We start from the raw sequence: 17,244 nt of genomic DNA, 5'->3' as shown, positions 1-17,244 counted from the left end.
TTCAAAGGCTGGGAATCACTAACAGACCTCTGCTGGAGGATCTCAAGCTGCATTCAGTCTTGTAACAGGTTAGTAATCCAGTACTGAAGCATTTTGAACTAGTTGAAGTTTGGAGAGGCTATATTTGATGAGAAAGGACTACAGTACATTCCAGTATTCTAGGTGGGAAGCAAGGATGAAAGTTTCCAGATTCTGACCAGATACAAAAAGATTTAATCTAAGTTGTGTTATGTTGTTGAAGTCAAACAAGAAGTAGATCTGGAAGTCATCAGCATAAATTATTGTTGAACTGATGTTGTACTTATGAAAGATTTGACCCAGAGGTAACATAAAATATAAATAGAGGGCCAAGAACTGAGCCTTGTGGAACTCCATAGGAGAAGTGGGAGGTGGATGATTTAAAGTCACCAATGGCCACACAGAACTTCCTATTAGAAAGACAGTAAGGGAACCAATCTAAAATTGTACCAGATATGCCAACCCAGTGTAAATTCATTTTAATTAAGATCACATGGTCAACTGTATAAAAATCTGCAGTAAGAACTAAAAGCAATAAAACTTATGTTGGCCTTTGTCAGCTGCAAAAACAATATCATCATCAGCTATAAGTAGTGCTGCCTCAGTGCTGTGACCTCCTAAACCTGACTGAAATGTATAAGAGAGCCTGTTGCCACGATGATCTGATTTTTTCCAAGATGTTAGCCTGGAAGGGAATTTTAGACACTGGGCGGAAGTTTTTTACTAGCTTAGATGCTTACATGCATCCTTCAATCTGGCACTAACATATTGACTCCAATGGAGGCAGCATAATGAGTAAGCTTGGCTGCATTTTCATTTAGTCTGTACTTAATTTTCCCTGATGAAGACAATTTGGTGATTTGGAACTAGTAAGTAATATCTACAGTATGTTATCTTTGTACCATAATCAAAGTCAGACAATGTTATAGGTCCTTATTATGGTGAAAATGCCATGAGGAAGAGAGCATCAGGCACTTAACCCACAATCACAGAGCACAATCTTTGTACTAATCACCATAACACAGTAGCAGCTACAGCACAATCCCCTATTTGTTCATTAATCCTCCATCTGTCCTGCATTTTATGTGTCTGCAGAAAAAAGTCTTTCTTAAATGATAATTATGAACCCAATTGGTGCACTGTAATAAAAACTGTAAGCTCCCCTATTTCTTTTCTACTAGAAGCAAAAGTATTTTCTCCTCATGAGCGGAGATTCAAACCGCAGCAGTACTTCAATTAAAGCTACATTGGTACTGTATGTGGCATATGCTCCTCACGAATGCCGCAGTACACTGCAGAAACAGTTAATGTTCTGGGCTTTTCCATCGTAAAGTGAAGTGAAGCAAAGAGAATGAGGATGAGTGAATCTAACCCACAAACACCTTTTACAGGCTTAGGTGGATCATTGGGATGCACAGTGCATATTCGGGGGAGGCGGGGGTGGGGGTGGGGGGCTGTAGGAAGGGGGTGGATAGATAAATTAATGGATAGATGGAGTGAGTACGTAATGTCGAAGAAAGACGGGGAGGGAAACAAGGAAAATAGAAGAAAAAAGAGCGAAGACAACCCAAGAGAGGTGTAAAATTTGTATTTTCATGTCCAAGTATATCTGATGGGACACCATTAACATTTAGCACCCCTTGATTGGTCAAGCAGTCCCTCAAACCATATCACGATACTGCAGCTATAAAATGTTAAACACAAAAACACTAAATGCTTAATATTTATGAATACATGGATTCACTTCGATCACTTAAGACCATGTTTGTTTCTGTGAATTTGGGACTAATTCAATGAATAAATGAATAAATAACCAGTTAAGATTCCTGTCTTCCCACATCATTGGTCAGTCCCATAAAGACACTGCCTGCGGGTGTTGGCGCTCACTCAGCAGGCATAAGGAGGGGATATGTCTTGTAATATATCACCACTGATTAAAACACACATCCCATCTCCAAAAAGCCAGTCAGATTGTCGAGAATATCAAGATGATGTTATTATCCCATGTGGTGTGATAATTATAAATTATATATTCACTTTCACTGGTGAATCAAGCAACATGTCATCCTTCCATGACAAAGATGTGTTTATTGCTTCGTATAGCTACCGGTCTTCTGTTTATATTGTCTGTGCTGCTTTGTTTTACTGGTGCAGTTTCAAGTAATTAGTTCCCCCTGTGAGCTGCCTAATGAGGTGTGGGTATGTCGCAGAGCAGCATGTGCATGCGTGTATCTGCCTGTGAGTGCGTATGTGTGTCCACGTGTAAGTGTGCTGCGCCAGTACTGGTGCTCGTTAGGATGGCTAGCCCCGAGTTAGTCACCTGTCAGATAAAGAAAGGAAGTGGAAAGAGTACTGAGAAGGAGGAAGAAAGAAGAATGAACAAAAAAGACAGGGGAAGAGTGTTTGTGTGAGAAAAAAAGGCTGAAAGATGTAGAATTACACAGACAAGAAGTGTAAAAGATAGAATCACAGAAAAAGAAAACTGTCAACTTGGCTATATAAATGAAGAGCAGGTATGGAGGGAAGGGGGGAGCAAACCTATTCCTGTCATTTACCTAATCCCTCTGTCACATTTCTCATTTCCCAGTCACCCCCTCCCCTTTTGGCTGTCAGCCTCTTTCGCTTAAATGTATATCTATGTCATTCCAAATTAAATTTTTACCTGTCCTCTCTCTGTCTCACTCCATTATTTCCTCTATCCCATCTCCATTATTCTATCTTTTCTCTTCCTCCATCCTTTAAAAACTCCACACCATCTGTCTCTCCCATCAAAACAAGATATTACACTCCCTCCCAACAGTAGATATCCCCACCCTGCTCCAGAAGAGAAAGTGAAAATATATAAAACCACAATTTGCAGATTTATGTGTCACAGCCAGACAAAATATAATCATGACTGTGTGGAGAGGTTTAAGAGAGGGACAGGGGGGAAAAGTTGTGGTTTTGCAGCAGAAATATATTTATGGCCTGAGCAAAATAAATTATCTCATATCTACATATGGTTTTATCTTCTGTTTGTGTTGGGTATAGTGATAATAAAGCTAAATAAGTAAAATAAATACAGATAAATAACAGATGCTGATCAGGTCTCTCTTTTTTTGTATCAGGCTGCTGAATGCCAACAAAATCAACTGTCTGAGAGTCAACACCTTCCAAGACCTACAGAACCTCAACCTGCTATCACTGTATGACAACAAACTCCAAACCATCAGCAAAGGACTTTTCACCCCTCTACGTTCCATCAAGACTCTGTAAGTATCTACAGTGCACTCTCAGGATTTAAGACAAATTCTGTTCCTAATAGGGCAAAGGTAGACATAGTTTTAATTGGATTTCCATCCACTTGTGTGTGCTGTGTTTTACATTAATCACTGCAATTTTAGCAAAGTGTGTTAGTGTATGAGTACATGATTTTTAAGTTTCTGTATGTGTTGAATTCTATTTATTCAAAACTAATCTTTGTCATACTCGGGACATAAAATGCTTCACTCACTGCATACTCTGGATTTCGCCAAGAAAATACATATACTAGTCACTAGAAATTTACAACAGATAATATAAAAGTTTTGATGGATTTTGATTGAAGCAGGATTGTCAGTCCTACTATAACACATTGCATGACAACTGAGGCAACTGTAGTAGTAACTCTCTCCCTGTCCTTCTTTCTCTCACTCGTAGTCATCTGGCCCAGAATCCCTTCATGTGTGACTGTCACCTGAAGTGGCTGGCTGACTACCTGTTCGACAACCCAATCGAGACCAGTGGAGCACGCTGCAGCCACCCCAGAAGGCTGGCCAACAAACGCATCAGCCAAGTTAAAGGCAAAAAGTTCAGGTGCACAGGTAGGGGATGAATTCACCCAGACACACACACACATACAAACATACAGTGAATCACCATTGAAGGCTAATAAAGACTAATCAGGTCAAAGATAAAATGTGTAATATGTATATGTTGTAAATGTGTGTTGTTTAATGTGTGTAAATAGAAACTGAAGTGGTTATTTGTTTATTTAAACACACACACGCATACACATAAAATCTATCCCTATCTCTCTCTGTGGTAGTATTGTATTACTTTTCTTTCCTTTGATACGAGCCACGGGTCTCACTAATTACAACACAGACCAATTCAGTGTACTGAACCAACACAATAACTAACTCAGCAGGGACTAGGCATAGACTGTGATCGCCCACTTATGCAAGTGTGTATAATTGTGTGCGTGTCAGGGTATTTGTGTCTGACTATGTACACTTGACATCCTCAGTGCCTTTCTGCAGTGACTCCATAATTTCCCTGTTTTAAACATTATGGCTTTTTTAGGCTCACTGGAAATTTTTAAATCATATTTGAGATGTTTTATAAACTATTTGATTTTTGTACAAATGGTGGCTGGCAAGCAAATCATTGGTTTACAAGGCAGTATAGTAGTGCTACTGTAGTACCAGCGTTCAACTGTTATACATCTTAACCTTATGCTAAAATGGATTGTGCTAATAAAGATTATCATATACAGCCATTATCAGAAGAGGAAATTTAAATTAAGTCTTTGGAGGAGGCCACTTTGCATTCATAGTAATAAGCAACCTGATTTAACAGCATATTATATTAGCTTTGATATAATTAAGGATATAATGCACTTTTTACAATTACCTTTTCTGATGTCCAACACAATTGCTGGTATTACAGAAAATATTTTACTAATGTTATCAAGTTGTCAGCTTTTATCACAGGTATTTGGTTGCGTTATGACTCGACTGTGATACAGAGAGAAAAAGAAAGAAAAAAGACAGAAAATCCAAAAACTAAAACACTAAGCACAAGCACATAAACAATAAAAACAGAATAAAGACTTCCAGGCTATTTGGAGACATGAGATTTTCACCCCTTCTTTTCTCTAAAACGTTGTGTCCCAGCCTAACTTGGGTGCACAAAAAATAGCATAACCAATGCCATTAAATGTTGAAGCCTTTTATCCAAAGTGCTTTCCAGTATCATGAGGATATGTGGTGCATTTTTGGCATGAAAGGTCTCAGTGGTCTCAGTAAGTCCCTAATGCTAGCGCTCTGCCCACGGACCTAATCGAGATAACTAGATTACAAATGCTCCCAAAGCTGGTTATGGCTCTCCTCTTTGCTTTGGCCGTTCCTGTCTGCAGTCCCATGCCTCTCCTTGCATCTCCTCTTCCTCTCTGGACGTGTCTGGACATTTTCGCTATTGGTGGGCAGTGCTCTGGTCCCGCCCCCTCTTCCTGTGTGGATCTGCAGCTGTCTGTTGCCTCTCCTATCCTTTATGGACCCTGCCCCTGACTGACTGGTGCGGCTCTCTGTTGCTCCGCCTTCCTCCTGTGTGGACCTGCATTCTGATTGGTTCGTGCAGCTGTCTCTTGTGCTTGATCTAACCATGTGGCCCCGCCTATTGTGACATCACATGGTTCCGTCAAGCGCCAGGGACCGCCTAGCACACACCCACCTGCCTTCCCCAGCCAATCACATGCCTTGGAGCAGAAATTAAGGGTTGCTTTATGTTCGTTTGCGTCAATGTGAAGGGTTTCTGATACAACTGAATTAAACTAATTTAACTGTGGTTTGAATAAATGGACGTCACTGAATCAGAATATGCCAGACAGTAATGCGTAGTGATTCAGAAACACCTACATGCACCATGAATGCTCAACTGCTGGCAGTAATTTAACTTTTCTCAACAGACAATCCTATTTTTTTCCTGACTGTTGTTTTCTTTGGATTTACATAATTTTATAGAGTAAATCACATAAGTGAAATGCTTGTTAAGGTGAAGTAAGACAGAATTTTGCTATTCAGTTTGATCGAGGATGGAGTAAGATTTGTTTGCTTCTGATTGAAATTAGAAATCTGACATGTGAAATCTTTTGACTCATCATTGATCTTTCAGTACAGCCAAGCAGTAGTGAGGACAGTGACAAAGGTCAATGCTCGATAAGGAGCTGTACAATTTACAATATGGTGGACCGTTGTTTGCCACATAGCCATAATAGCTTTAATAATAACTTTACCCAACTATTTCCTGTTCCACCTATTTTTCACCATACCATGCACGTAAATCTTTTCTGGTGAAATTTGGTCTGATTGCGCCTGTACACTTGCTTCCACTGTAAAACTGTCCAGTGGCATGGCAGTGCTTTAGTGAATAGCATGGCTGATCCCACCACCTCTGTACAGACCCCTGTGCTCCTCTCTGCTCCAACTGAAGAAAAGCTCAAACCAACATTGGTTCCTTTAGTTTATAAAAAATACCACAACCCTGATCTCTCTTGCCTTTCTTCCCTTCACACCTTTTCTCTTTACTCCCTCCTGTGCTCTTTCCTTTCCGTGAATTTGCCAACCAACAAGGTCTATGGCAGCCTAGAGACATCATTCCAAAATATACTACCTTTTGGAAGGAGCTACCCAGCCACTTCTCCCTACAGACAGACATCATTTGAAGGTTGTTCATTGCAAATTAGCTCCCAATAGGTGGGCTTTAGTTGTCCAACAACAACAAGCAGATAAAGCAGATAAGCCATACAACATGTGTGCCAGGAGAGAGTAGAGACAGAATGAAAGAAGAGGGAGGAAAAACCTTAGAGTCTGTGCCAATATAAGAGCAGGCTGATAGGAGAGAGTGGTGAAAAGCAGAAAAGGCTAAACTGACAGAGAACAAATAAACAATTTTAGGGAGAGAGAGAAAGAGAGGAAAAAGAAAGCAGTAATAACTGTAAGAATTATAAAAAAGTACATGTGGTGTCCAAATACAAGGGCTTCATGATGTAAACCAGGTCTATTCCACAGACACTACCAGGCATAAATAAATCTGCTCACAGTATATCTAAATAGCAGAAGTGGTCTCTGGCTCACCTTAAACAAAAACATCCGGGGTTAAACCACATTTATCTGCAGTATGATTCCATAAACGACCTGGATCTCTGTTTGTTAATGTGATTTGCAGTGGAATTACCCCTCCCTGCGTCAGCCCTGTGCCTACCATGAAGTACAGTACTGCAGGAGCAAATGCGGCATGTTCTTTTTAATATGAGAAGCAGATATGGGTAATTTTAGAATAGATCACTCATGTCTTGCAAATGACTGGCCATGTTAATTATGTCTTACAACCTTTGGCAGCTGAAATTATAATGAAAGTTGTTTTTTTTCCAATCAATTAAACTCCAACAAGAAACTGTTTTGATGGATATTGATAGTCTGGCCGTGGAAGCTAGATATCTAATATGGTTGCACCAGAATATGCATGTTTTCTTTCTTTTGTATTTGTGTATATTTATTTGAATAATATGCTGTTTTCCATTTTATAAGGTATAGGGATATCTTCATATTTGGATCTAAGTGAATGGGACAAGATTTATATGAAGAAAAAAATCTGAGTTTGACTTTTTGTCTCCTTGGTGTCTCTCGTTTATCTCTCTTTCCCTGACTCTTTTTACCTTCTTGCTTGTTCTAATTTACCACCTTCTTTTCTCTTCCTACTTGTTTCTGTCTGTCAACTACATTGCTACCTTCTTACTTCTTTCTTCACATCACCTTGTCTATCTTTTGTTCTGTCTGTTCCTCCTCTACAGGTCAGGAAGACTATCGGAGCCGTCTGAGTGGCGAGTGTTTCCAGGATCTGGTATGCCCAGAGAAATGTCGCTGTGAAGGCACCGTGGTTGACTGCTCCAATCTCAAACTGACCCGTTTACCTCCACACATCCCTGAACACACCACAGACCTGTAAGTCAGTGGCTGTTTTCCCTTTTACACACACAGACACACAGACAGACACACACACACACACACACACACACAAAGACATGATGAAATATCAGATTGAGGGCCATATGTTATCCTGCTCTAACCTGAAACCACCACAACTCCTTTAACATGCCACAGACCTGTCAATACGTTTTTCACTTTCATGCACAAAAACTGCATGCAGGTTTGCATACATGCAAATTCACACAATGTGCATGTAAGTCTGCATTTTCCCTCTCAGAGCAGTACCATGAACGTCACTTTTCATTTTTATTTCCCAGACCAAAATACCTCTCAACAGTCTTTTCCATCCCCCTTCAAGTCCCAAAGGAGCCATCATGATGTCTGGTGAAGGGTCTCACACTAGAATACTGAATAGTACCATGGATCATTCATTTTACTGCTGAAAAATGGAAAGGGAGTAACAGATAACATGCAACAGGAATACCATAATCTGATTGTGAGAAAGCTTAAAAAGTAGATGTATATTCAGAATCCGTTAGAGTCACTGACAAAATAAGCATGCTAGTATATAAGATGGTGGTGAAGAGGTTATAATAATATGTCTTCAAAGAAATATGAAGGGCAGCTGTGCATAATTCTTTGAAGGTATTGAAAATGAAGCATAACATTAAATGTAATGAGACTGCTGTGATGTGATTTGAAACAGAAATGATAGAAAAAGAAAAAGGAAAACTGCTCATAAGTCATAAAATGCACAGAAACGGAGACCAAATAGTGGTTTCCTGATTTAAACCCATGATACAACATTAGTGTGTTGCTTATTTCACTTTTCCGTATAGGAATCCAGCCAAAAGCCAAGTTTTGTCTCATCACTGGTAGCTTTAAAATGTAGGTGATGGTTTTTGCCATTTCACTGGTACAAAAACAGTATAAAGGCAGAATAAGGGACCAATGTAGCATTATGGCAGATGCAGAATGGTTGCCAGTGTTACTTATGATTTAGTTGTATAATAGCGGAATTCAACCATGGCTGCCACTTTAGATAACTAATGACCTCAGTATCCCACAGACCATTAGCCCATCAACACTCCGTCTGGTCTTGTTTCTCTCTAAGAACCCTTGTATCCTCAAATATCCTTTCATTTCTCTATCCATTCCCAGGGTGCTTCTCGTCAAAAATATAAGCTTTGTCCTTTACGGTTGGTTAGAGGGCACATCACAGTTTCTACTATTTTTGACACCCTCTCTCTCTTTTACTCACATTTTCCTGAAGAACACAACAAAGTCTACAAGCACCCAGTCACTGAAACACACACACACATACACACACACACACACACAAACACACACCCCGCCAGTTGTGCCCCTCGTAACCTGCCTTATCATGGGAAATCAGGAGAGGTTGTGACTGAACTGAAGGCTTAAATATGTTTTCTCTCTTTCTGACTTATGTCTTTCAGCCTTTCTTTCTTTACTACTCTTCCCAGCAGCCACAAATGTCCTTGACATATGCTGTAGACCTTGAGAGTGTACAATAACTATGAAAGAAGAGCCATACTTGCTGTTTAAACATACAGTACATTCTGAGTTGATATTGAGGGCACTAGATCACAAGGTAAAGAGATTAGAAATAGAAATAGAAATCATATATACTCTCAAACTCGCTCTAAAAGAAGTCTAATTTTCCTGCCGTCGCCAGACTGCTTCTGACTTGAAATACATTATATCAGTTTGGTTTTATTGAAGTTGATCCATCTTTTAACTCCCCCTGTATCTCATTATAAAGTGTCCCCTCCAGCTGAACTTTTACTTTCTTTTCCTCAATTTCAGTCTCTCTACCTCATTCACAGTCACTCACACACATACACAAAGAACATCCTTTTATCAGTAGCCTTTTAGTACAAATTGCCTCAATAAAGCAGATGTCTAGCTTCCTATCTCTCAAACTGTTTTCCCTTGGCTTAGGGCAGCATGGGTATTGATGACCGCATAGAAAAGATTCATTGCCTACGCTTCTCCTCTCCCCTCAAATATGTTAAGCAAAGAACCTCCCTCCTCTGGTTTTGTTCAGTGTAATACTTCAACAGTCACTAAAGGCCTCTTAACCTTCACGCGGTCATTCCTCCCTCACTTGCAGTCTCTCTCTGTCTTGTTTTTTGTGTGTATTTGCTTGTGTATGTTTGTGTGTGTGTGTGTGTGTGTGTGTGTGTGTGTGTGTTGCCTTCTAAGCAGTTTGTTTCATGAGCAAATAAATGTCTTAAGTCCCTCTCTCTATCTTTTTCTCGGTAGGCGGTTAAACGACAATGAGATTGCTGTCCTGGAGGCTGGAGGGACGTTTAAGAAGCTGCCTAACTTGAGGAAGATGTATGTACACTTTTGAATGAAGCATTTCTACTGATTTTCTTTTTTTCTATTATGCTTAAGGCTGTGAGTGTTTGATGTTTGTCTCTATTTTTTACATTTATTTACTTACATATTGTCCAAATTCTCTCTCTGAAATGGAGGTAAAGACCGTGAAATATGGATAATGGAAGATTGGATGCTTAGACGCACATTTATTTTTCATTTGTAATAGAATAGAGCTATTATCGAGGTCCCCCAACCCCCACTGTTTTATATATTGCTGATAAACGAAGCGATTCAAGAAGAAGAAGTTATGGGCGAAGAAGAAGAAATAAGGAAGGTAATGTGGTTGGGAGGGGTATACAAAGGAGAAAATCAGGAAGGAGGAGAAAAATAAAGGAACAAGGACTACAACAAGTGAGGAGTAAGGACACAACATATATACAGAGAGAGCAGGAATGAGCATGAACAAGGCATTAGCTGAGAAGAAGAAGAGGAGGAGTAGTGGGGATGGGAGGGATGGACAGAAATGGAGAGAAAGAAGGCGTGGGTGGGAGACATGGAGGAAGTGAATATTAAATGGAAATAGAGGATGGGCCTTCGCTTCAGATTTACAGTCAGTTTTTATCTACAACCTACTCTAAGTTTGTGCGTGTGTGTGTGTGTGTGTGAGTGTGAGTGTGTGTGTGTGTGTGTGTGTGTGTGTGTGTGTGTCAGAGTGCGATAGAGAAAGACAGCAGAGACCAGTAGTTGATTTATTGGAGAGGAAATTGCTAACCATCTAGCAGTGTCACCGACAATATAGATTGGCTAGCACTCATTTCCATTTTCCTTCTCTCAATTCCTTCCGTCTCTTCTACATCTCCTCTCTCCTCTTCTCTTCCCTTCTCCCCTCCTCTCTCTTCTCCTCCGTGAAGGAGATAAGTGGTTTTACAAAACTAGCTATGAATGAAAGCTATAGTAGTTGTGATGGCTATCATCTCAAGTTATTGTCTCTGTAGCCATTGCTCTATTCTCATTTGAATTTTTCTGATTGTGTGTGCTTGGAAGAGAGATAACAATCATTTTCAGTTGTCTGTGACCACTTGTCTCATTTACTTTTATGTGTGCGTGCTATGTGAGTTATAGCAACGGCTTTAAGCTGTTGTCTCATATCAGAAAATCTATTGTACAAGACGAGGACATTAAAATGAACGGGGGAAGAGTTAACATTTATTAGTTGAAGGGACATGATTGATTACTGCAATCAAATAGGGAATATATATGTGTGAGTGTAACACTGTGTTCATATGTGTATGCATGTACAGTTGTGTGTGGTGCTCTCTCTGCTGGTGTTTGTTGATATATTTTAAAAAGTCCATATTCTGTATTAGTTATGCTTACAGCAGGTAAGCCTGCGATTCTATAACAACTGTTCATCATCATTTCTTCCTTCTTCCTGCAGCAACCTGAGCAACAACAAGCTGCGGGACATCCGTGAGGGTTCTTTTGATGGGGCAGGTGGAGTTCTGGAGCTGCTGCTGACGGGGAACAAGCTAACTGGGCTGCAGGGACGAATGTTCAGAGGTCTAACTGGCCTGAAAACTCTGTAAGGCCCATAACAATGTGTTTTGGTGTGTGGGGGGGGGGGGGGCTAATGTATGCCACTTTTGACTTAACACCAGTTAATTGGGGACAGCTTCAACATTTGGTGACAAAAGTGGTTTCCTCAATTGGATACATGATTTTTTCGGGTCAGTGGTTACGGTTAGGGTTAGGTTTAGTCAAATAGTGGTGATGGTTAGGGTTAGGGAAAGTCTCCAGGAAATGAATATAAGTCTATGTAATGTCCCAAAAAGTGGCCATATGTGTGTGTGTGTGCTAAGTAGTATATGTATTTGGATAGTTGTCTGCTTGATCAGACAATTATGCCAACAAGTCAGCTATATTTAACCCCCACAAGCTCTCTGCAGAATGCTAATGCAAATGAATTATGAATTATGTAATTATGTAAAAGCTTGTTTTTCTATAGCAAAAGTACAACATTAAGAACAAAGCAAGTTCTTCTGATGCACAAATTATTTAAAACTTCAAAGAATACAGCATAATTACACTAAGCTCAAGTCAAGACAGCCTTTGTACACATAGCAACATGATTAAAAACAAAACTAACACGTAATCTTAGTGACAGAACACTGGTCATTCACAGGGTCACCAACAGTCATGTAGGATTTGTTTTTAATCATGTGAATAAATGCTTCTTTAACCTATGTGCACAGCAACACAGCATGTTGTTGGATGTTGATTACTTGTCCTGTTTACCTTCTGGGTGCTAGTCTTTCATAAAATGGTCAACAAGTGCTAGCTGTTGATGAGCTTACACCATGCAGACGATGACTTGTTACTGAATAATGATGGACTTCATTTACTTTTTCTGTCCAAAACTAAAAAGCAGAGGCTGTTAATTCATTCACCCTGAAATCAAGGCTAATGACAGTATACTGTCGTTCCTCTAATTTAGCCACCCACCATAAAAAGGCTACTGTCCAATTAGGGGTTACAAGATAGTGTACAAAGTCATGAGCTAATGTTGTCTGTGTATGCTCAGTAATGACTAGCTAATGCTATCATGTATATATATATATGGTAGCTAATGACTCTCTAATGGCATCATGGTTGCCTCTGTATTATGTTAAGAGGCTCCGTGCTCCAGTAATAGCCTCGCTAACTAGGTTATCCTTTCCCAGAGATTGCTAATTCCAACTAACATAGTTAGCCTGGTCCCACATGACTGCATGTCAAAGGCTAATATCATATTACAGACTCTGTCATCATTGTCATATGGGGACTGGTTTGAATTTACCCATTTTATCTTCTGTCCATGTCATTATGTGTACTGTCATCCTCTTTACGTCTCTTCTTAACCACCCAATATACTCACTGCTCCTTGGCTGTGGTTAAATGAGCCGAAAAGTTCATGAAATGTTGAAACATCCAAATTGATGAAATCTGTTTTGTTTTTTTTTTATCATGTTTTAGACATGTTTTAGTCAGCTGGCTTGCTGTGAGTTTAATTACACAGTCAGTTGGTCAAGGTTCAAGGTTCCTTTATTTGTCATTCAGACATTACATCAGAGATGCACTGCAGAACAAAATTACGTTACATAAAAAAGAGCACAATAAAAACAATTATAAAAAAAACACAACTTAAAATTAAAAAGCGGTAATACATAATTTGTCTATGTGATATGTGCAAGATGTGATTGTTACCAATAATAACTGTTATTACTCTGACTTCTTGAAAATGAGCAATAAAAGCCAAAATGATAATATGTAAGAATATGAGATACATTCAGGTTACTACCCACTGATGCTAACTTTATGACCTGTTTACTGGGTTTGTGTGTGTTTAATATTATATCCCGTGCCCTGCAGCAGACACAGTGATGACAGAAACATTCAGAGTCAGAGACACTGACAGAGGACCCTGTCTCTGACAAGAAAGGACAGTGGCAAAAGAACAACAAAATGATGCAGAATAACAAGAGCAAGTGTAGTTATGTCCAAATTTAAAACATGCAGCTAAATCATCTGTGACCAAATATTGTAAATTATAACTCCCTTCAGTAGTTCATATATTGATTTTGTATATTTAGATAAAATAAAACTAATCTGTGATCTAATCTGTTCAACAAAATCAGACCAACCACTTTTTGTGAAGCCTGGAAAGAACCTTATCATCAGAATTGAGTCCGAATTGAAAGGTTTTACCTGAAAATCACCTAGTCTTACTGCTAGATATTTTCCAGTGAATCCAAGCTTAAGATGGCTTTTTCATCTGTGCCATCAATGTGCATCATTGTCCAAACATATTAAAGATTCATCATTGAGCCAGTACGTTGCACTGGGACAAGGAACATAGACATTGTAGTTTATTTTGACCCAATTCTGCCATAAATACTTACTTGGGCACCAAATGTTTTAATCCTCAGCAAAACAGAAAATAGTTTGCAAGGAATGCATTATTTATTCCAGTTTGCGGAACGTACCCAGCTGTTTTTTTAAACAACAAAAAAACTATATTTGTGACCTATTTTACACATCTATAGCCCTTGTAGAAGCCAAAAGGCTTGGAGCTGAGTGCCACAGACTAGGTAAAAGAGTCAGAAAGTATTGAGAAATGGGAAATGCATTGTTGGTGTTGGTCTTAATGGGATTTGTTGACAATGCAAAAAATATAGAATATCGTCAGTCTACTTATTCTCCCAAAAGGTAAAACTAAACGTGCAAACAGCAACTTTTTAGCATTTGTTTAATAAATACCCTACATTTGTATTTCCAGAATGCTGCGGAGCAACCAAATCAGCTGCATTGACAACACTACATTTACCGGTCTGAGCTCAGTTCGTCTTCTGTCGCTCTATGACAACAGGATCACCAGCATCGCCCCAGGAGCTTTCTCCACCCTGCACTCGCTGTCCACTATGTGAGTCTTATTTGTTGACCATTGTCCCTTTTTTTATTGCTTTAAAAAAATGTCCATACCATTATTTCTTCTATCACTCAATCTTCATCTTTAAAACCAGCCAAATTTCCCCCATCCTTTGCCTCTGCTTCCTTTTTTCTCTCTCTTTTTCTGTCTCATTTTTCAGAGCCTTGCCCTCTTGTGGGAATTACCTAACATGCAACACACATAACACACATACACACACACACACACATGCACGCACCCACACACAAACACGCACTCACACAAACACACACACACACACACACACATACACACACATTTGCACCCATGTTGCTCTCTGGACACTATTCTCCTCACAGATGCTCTCCATCATTATCGACTAGATTGGTCTGGATCCCAGGACATTTGTTATCAAAGCTAAATATATTTCAGCATCTACAGATGGACACATATGCACAAGAGCATCTGCAAGCTTGTTTTCATCCTCACATAGATGCACAAACCTGCAGCAACCAAGACATGAGTTGGTGGATGGCATAGTCTGTGTGCATGTGAACATGTTTGCATTTGTGTGATGAAGATGTTCACTGGTGTTCAATCTATGTAGGGAAGTACAGAAACAACTGCCATGAGGGAAAGTATTGATAAGTATTAACCTGTCAAATAACATTATTGCCATGAAGGAGGCAGCATTCAATATTCTGACCCCCCATATATGAAGGTTATAAATAATAGATGTTATCAGTTCAATAAAACATTACAAGTTGATTTTTTGTCTTGCTTTGAACACACTTGCCTTACCAAAAAAGAAGTCACCTCACATCCCTCTCACTTTCTTTTCCTCCATACTACCTACCCTTCTTTTGCCTTTTGTTCTCACTTGCTGTCCTGCTATATGTACCTGTCATCTTTGATTCAACTTTTTTGCCTCAGTCTTTTGGGAGAAAAAGTGGGAAAACAAGAAAGAGAAAAGGAAGGGGTTGGGGTGGGGATGCATTGTTGCATAAACTAAGGTTTGGTCAATGTGGCTGCTTTGATAACTGCTACACCAATTGAACAATATTATATTTCCTCTGTCCCTGTCCTTAATTTTGCATTCAACACCTGAATGCTTGGTGGCATGAAAAGATGTACATTTTTTATTCTTACTGCCTCATGAATACATTCTTTGTTCATTTCCTTTTATTGCCCTCCCTCACTCCCTCCTACTATGTCTAATATCTGTCTCCATTTTTAGTGCATTGTTTCCCAATAGAGTTTGTCCATTTAATTAAAAGATTAACACGTTGAAAAGGAAGGAAGGGATTTAGCTTAGTCCTAGTTGTGAGGTCAATTCATTACAAGGAAATGAGCAAATAACGTGTCCCTATCTATAGCAGCACACCATTAATATTGTAGCACAAACAGCAACATTCAGGTTCATTAGTTCAACAGTAGACATGGCAAAAAACAATATGTCTATCACACATCTCAACACAATGTGTAGGCAGACAATTATCATTAAAGAGATGTGGATTTCTAATACTGCACTGCTAAAATCATATTTCCAAGTTTTCTGCTATCCATTTTTGTCTGGAAAAATCTGCATTTGTGTTCTTAGTAAACACGTTATATTGTTATATAATCTAACATTTGCTATGAATGTACTGTACTGTATTCTGTTTCGAGGCATCAGCAGTGAGCTGACAAACAAAGTCATGAACTCGTGATTTTCCAGTGCTACAAAGTTACTTGCAAAAGTTTCATCATTTCATACATTTATCAATACATTTAGAAAACGTTTTTATTGAGCTCCACCAGACATGAGCTTTTGGTCAAATTACGTCTGTTTTATGACATAAAATCAGAAAGTGGAACTGCAACGGAAGACATTATCATTGGTATCTTTTTGGAGCATCTCCAGCAATATTTGCCACTACAGTATATCAAGAAGAACAATCGTATAAGTACATAGTTCTTTTTCATGTTGCAGGATTTTTGTTCAAAAAATTCTAAAAGCTACACCTCACTGTCACCTGGATGTGCCAGAAGACACAGGATGTGTAAAGCAGCTCTAAGTATACTGCTGGTCTAGTACAGTTTGTGCTCCTGGTGCTACCTGCCATCCCGTCCCTCTTAGTTTAAATATGGCTCAGCATAAATATTACATGAGCAGTTACAAAAGCAACAAAATGCAATGAGAAGTGATCAAAAATGAATAAAATGAACAGATAACCTTTTTTTATTTTCTTTTTCTTTCAAACATTTCTCTCATTCAGCCCCCTTCTCTCATTCACTGCATCTCATTTACTTTACAAAACAAATAGAAATGGCTGATAACCTTTTCTCTTTGCCTCTCTTTTGTTGCCTTTCTCTCTCCATCCCCCCTACCTCTCTACCCAACCCCTCTTTGTCTTCCATCTAAATTTATTCAAATGTATGACTGACCAAAAATAACAGTGGTTTATAACAGTATATGGCTTGCAGTGTACCATATACAATAGAAATTAGAATAGAATAGAAACCCTAACACTCATAAAGAGCAGTCATTTATACTCTTCAAACTGGAAATGGCTCCTAGCTAATTTCTTTCTTGCTTTATGTCCCTTTTTCAGGTTTGTTTATTGTTGTGCACTTCAGCCACAGTCTTATTTTTGCTTTTGGTAATCTGTATTTTATTTATGAGGGCAAAATAAAAAAAATAAAAAGGTTTCCGTCTTCTTTCCA

General features: G+C 39.0%; 1 protein-coding gene across 1 annotated transcript in view; it reads left to right on the top strand.

Moving 5' to 3' along the window:
* The window catches only part of slit3 (slit homolog 3 (Drosophila)), a 244,885-nt gene that overhangs the window by 184,918 nt on the left and 42,723 nt on the right, over positions 1 to 17,244 (top strand). Inside the window, exons 13-18 of the mRNA XM_053323379.1 lie at positions 3,126 to 3,269; positions 3,697 to 3,860; positions 7,610 to 7,760; positions 10,035 to 10,109; positions 11,533 to 11,676; positions 14,410 to 14,553. Of these exons, the coding sequence (XP_053179354.1) occupies positions 3,126 to 3,269; positions 3,697 to 3,860; positions 7,610 to 7,760; positions 10,035 to 10,109; positions 11,533 to 11,676; positions 14,410 to 14,553 (822 nt within the window). The remainder of the gene's footprint in view (positions 1 to 3,125; positions 3,270 to 3,696; positions 3,861 to 7,609; positions 7,761 to 10,034; positions 10,110 to 11,532; positions 11,677 to 14,409; positions 14,554 to 17,244) is intronic.

This window comes from Scomber japonicus, chromosome 8 (genome assembly GCF_027409825.1).
Source record: "Scomber japonicus isolate fScoJap1 chromosome 8, fScoJap1.pri, whole genome shotgun sequence".
Taxonomy (NCBI): Eukaryota; Metazoa; Chordata; class Actinopteri; order Scombriformes; family Scombridae; genus Scomber; species Scomber japonicus.
This window is presented reverse-complemented; position numbering and strand designations above follow the sequence as displayed.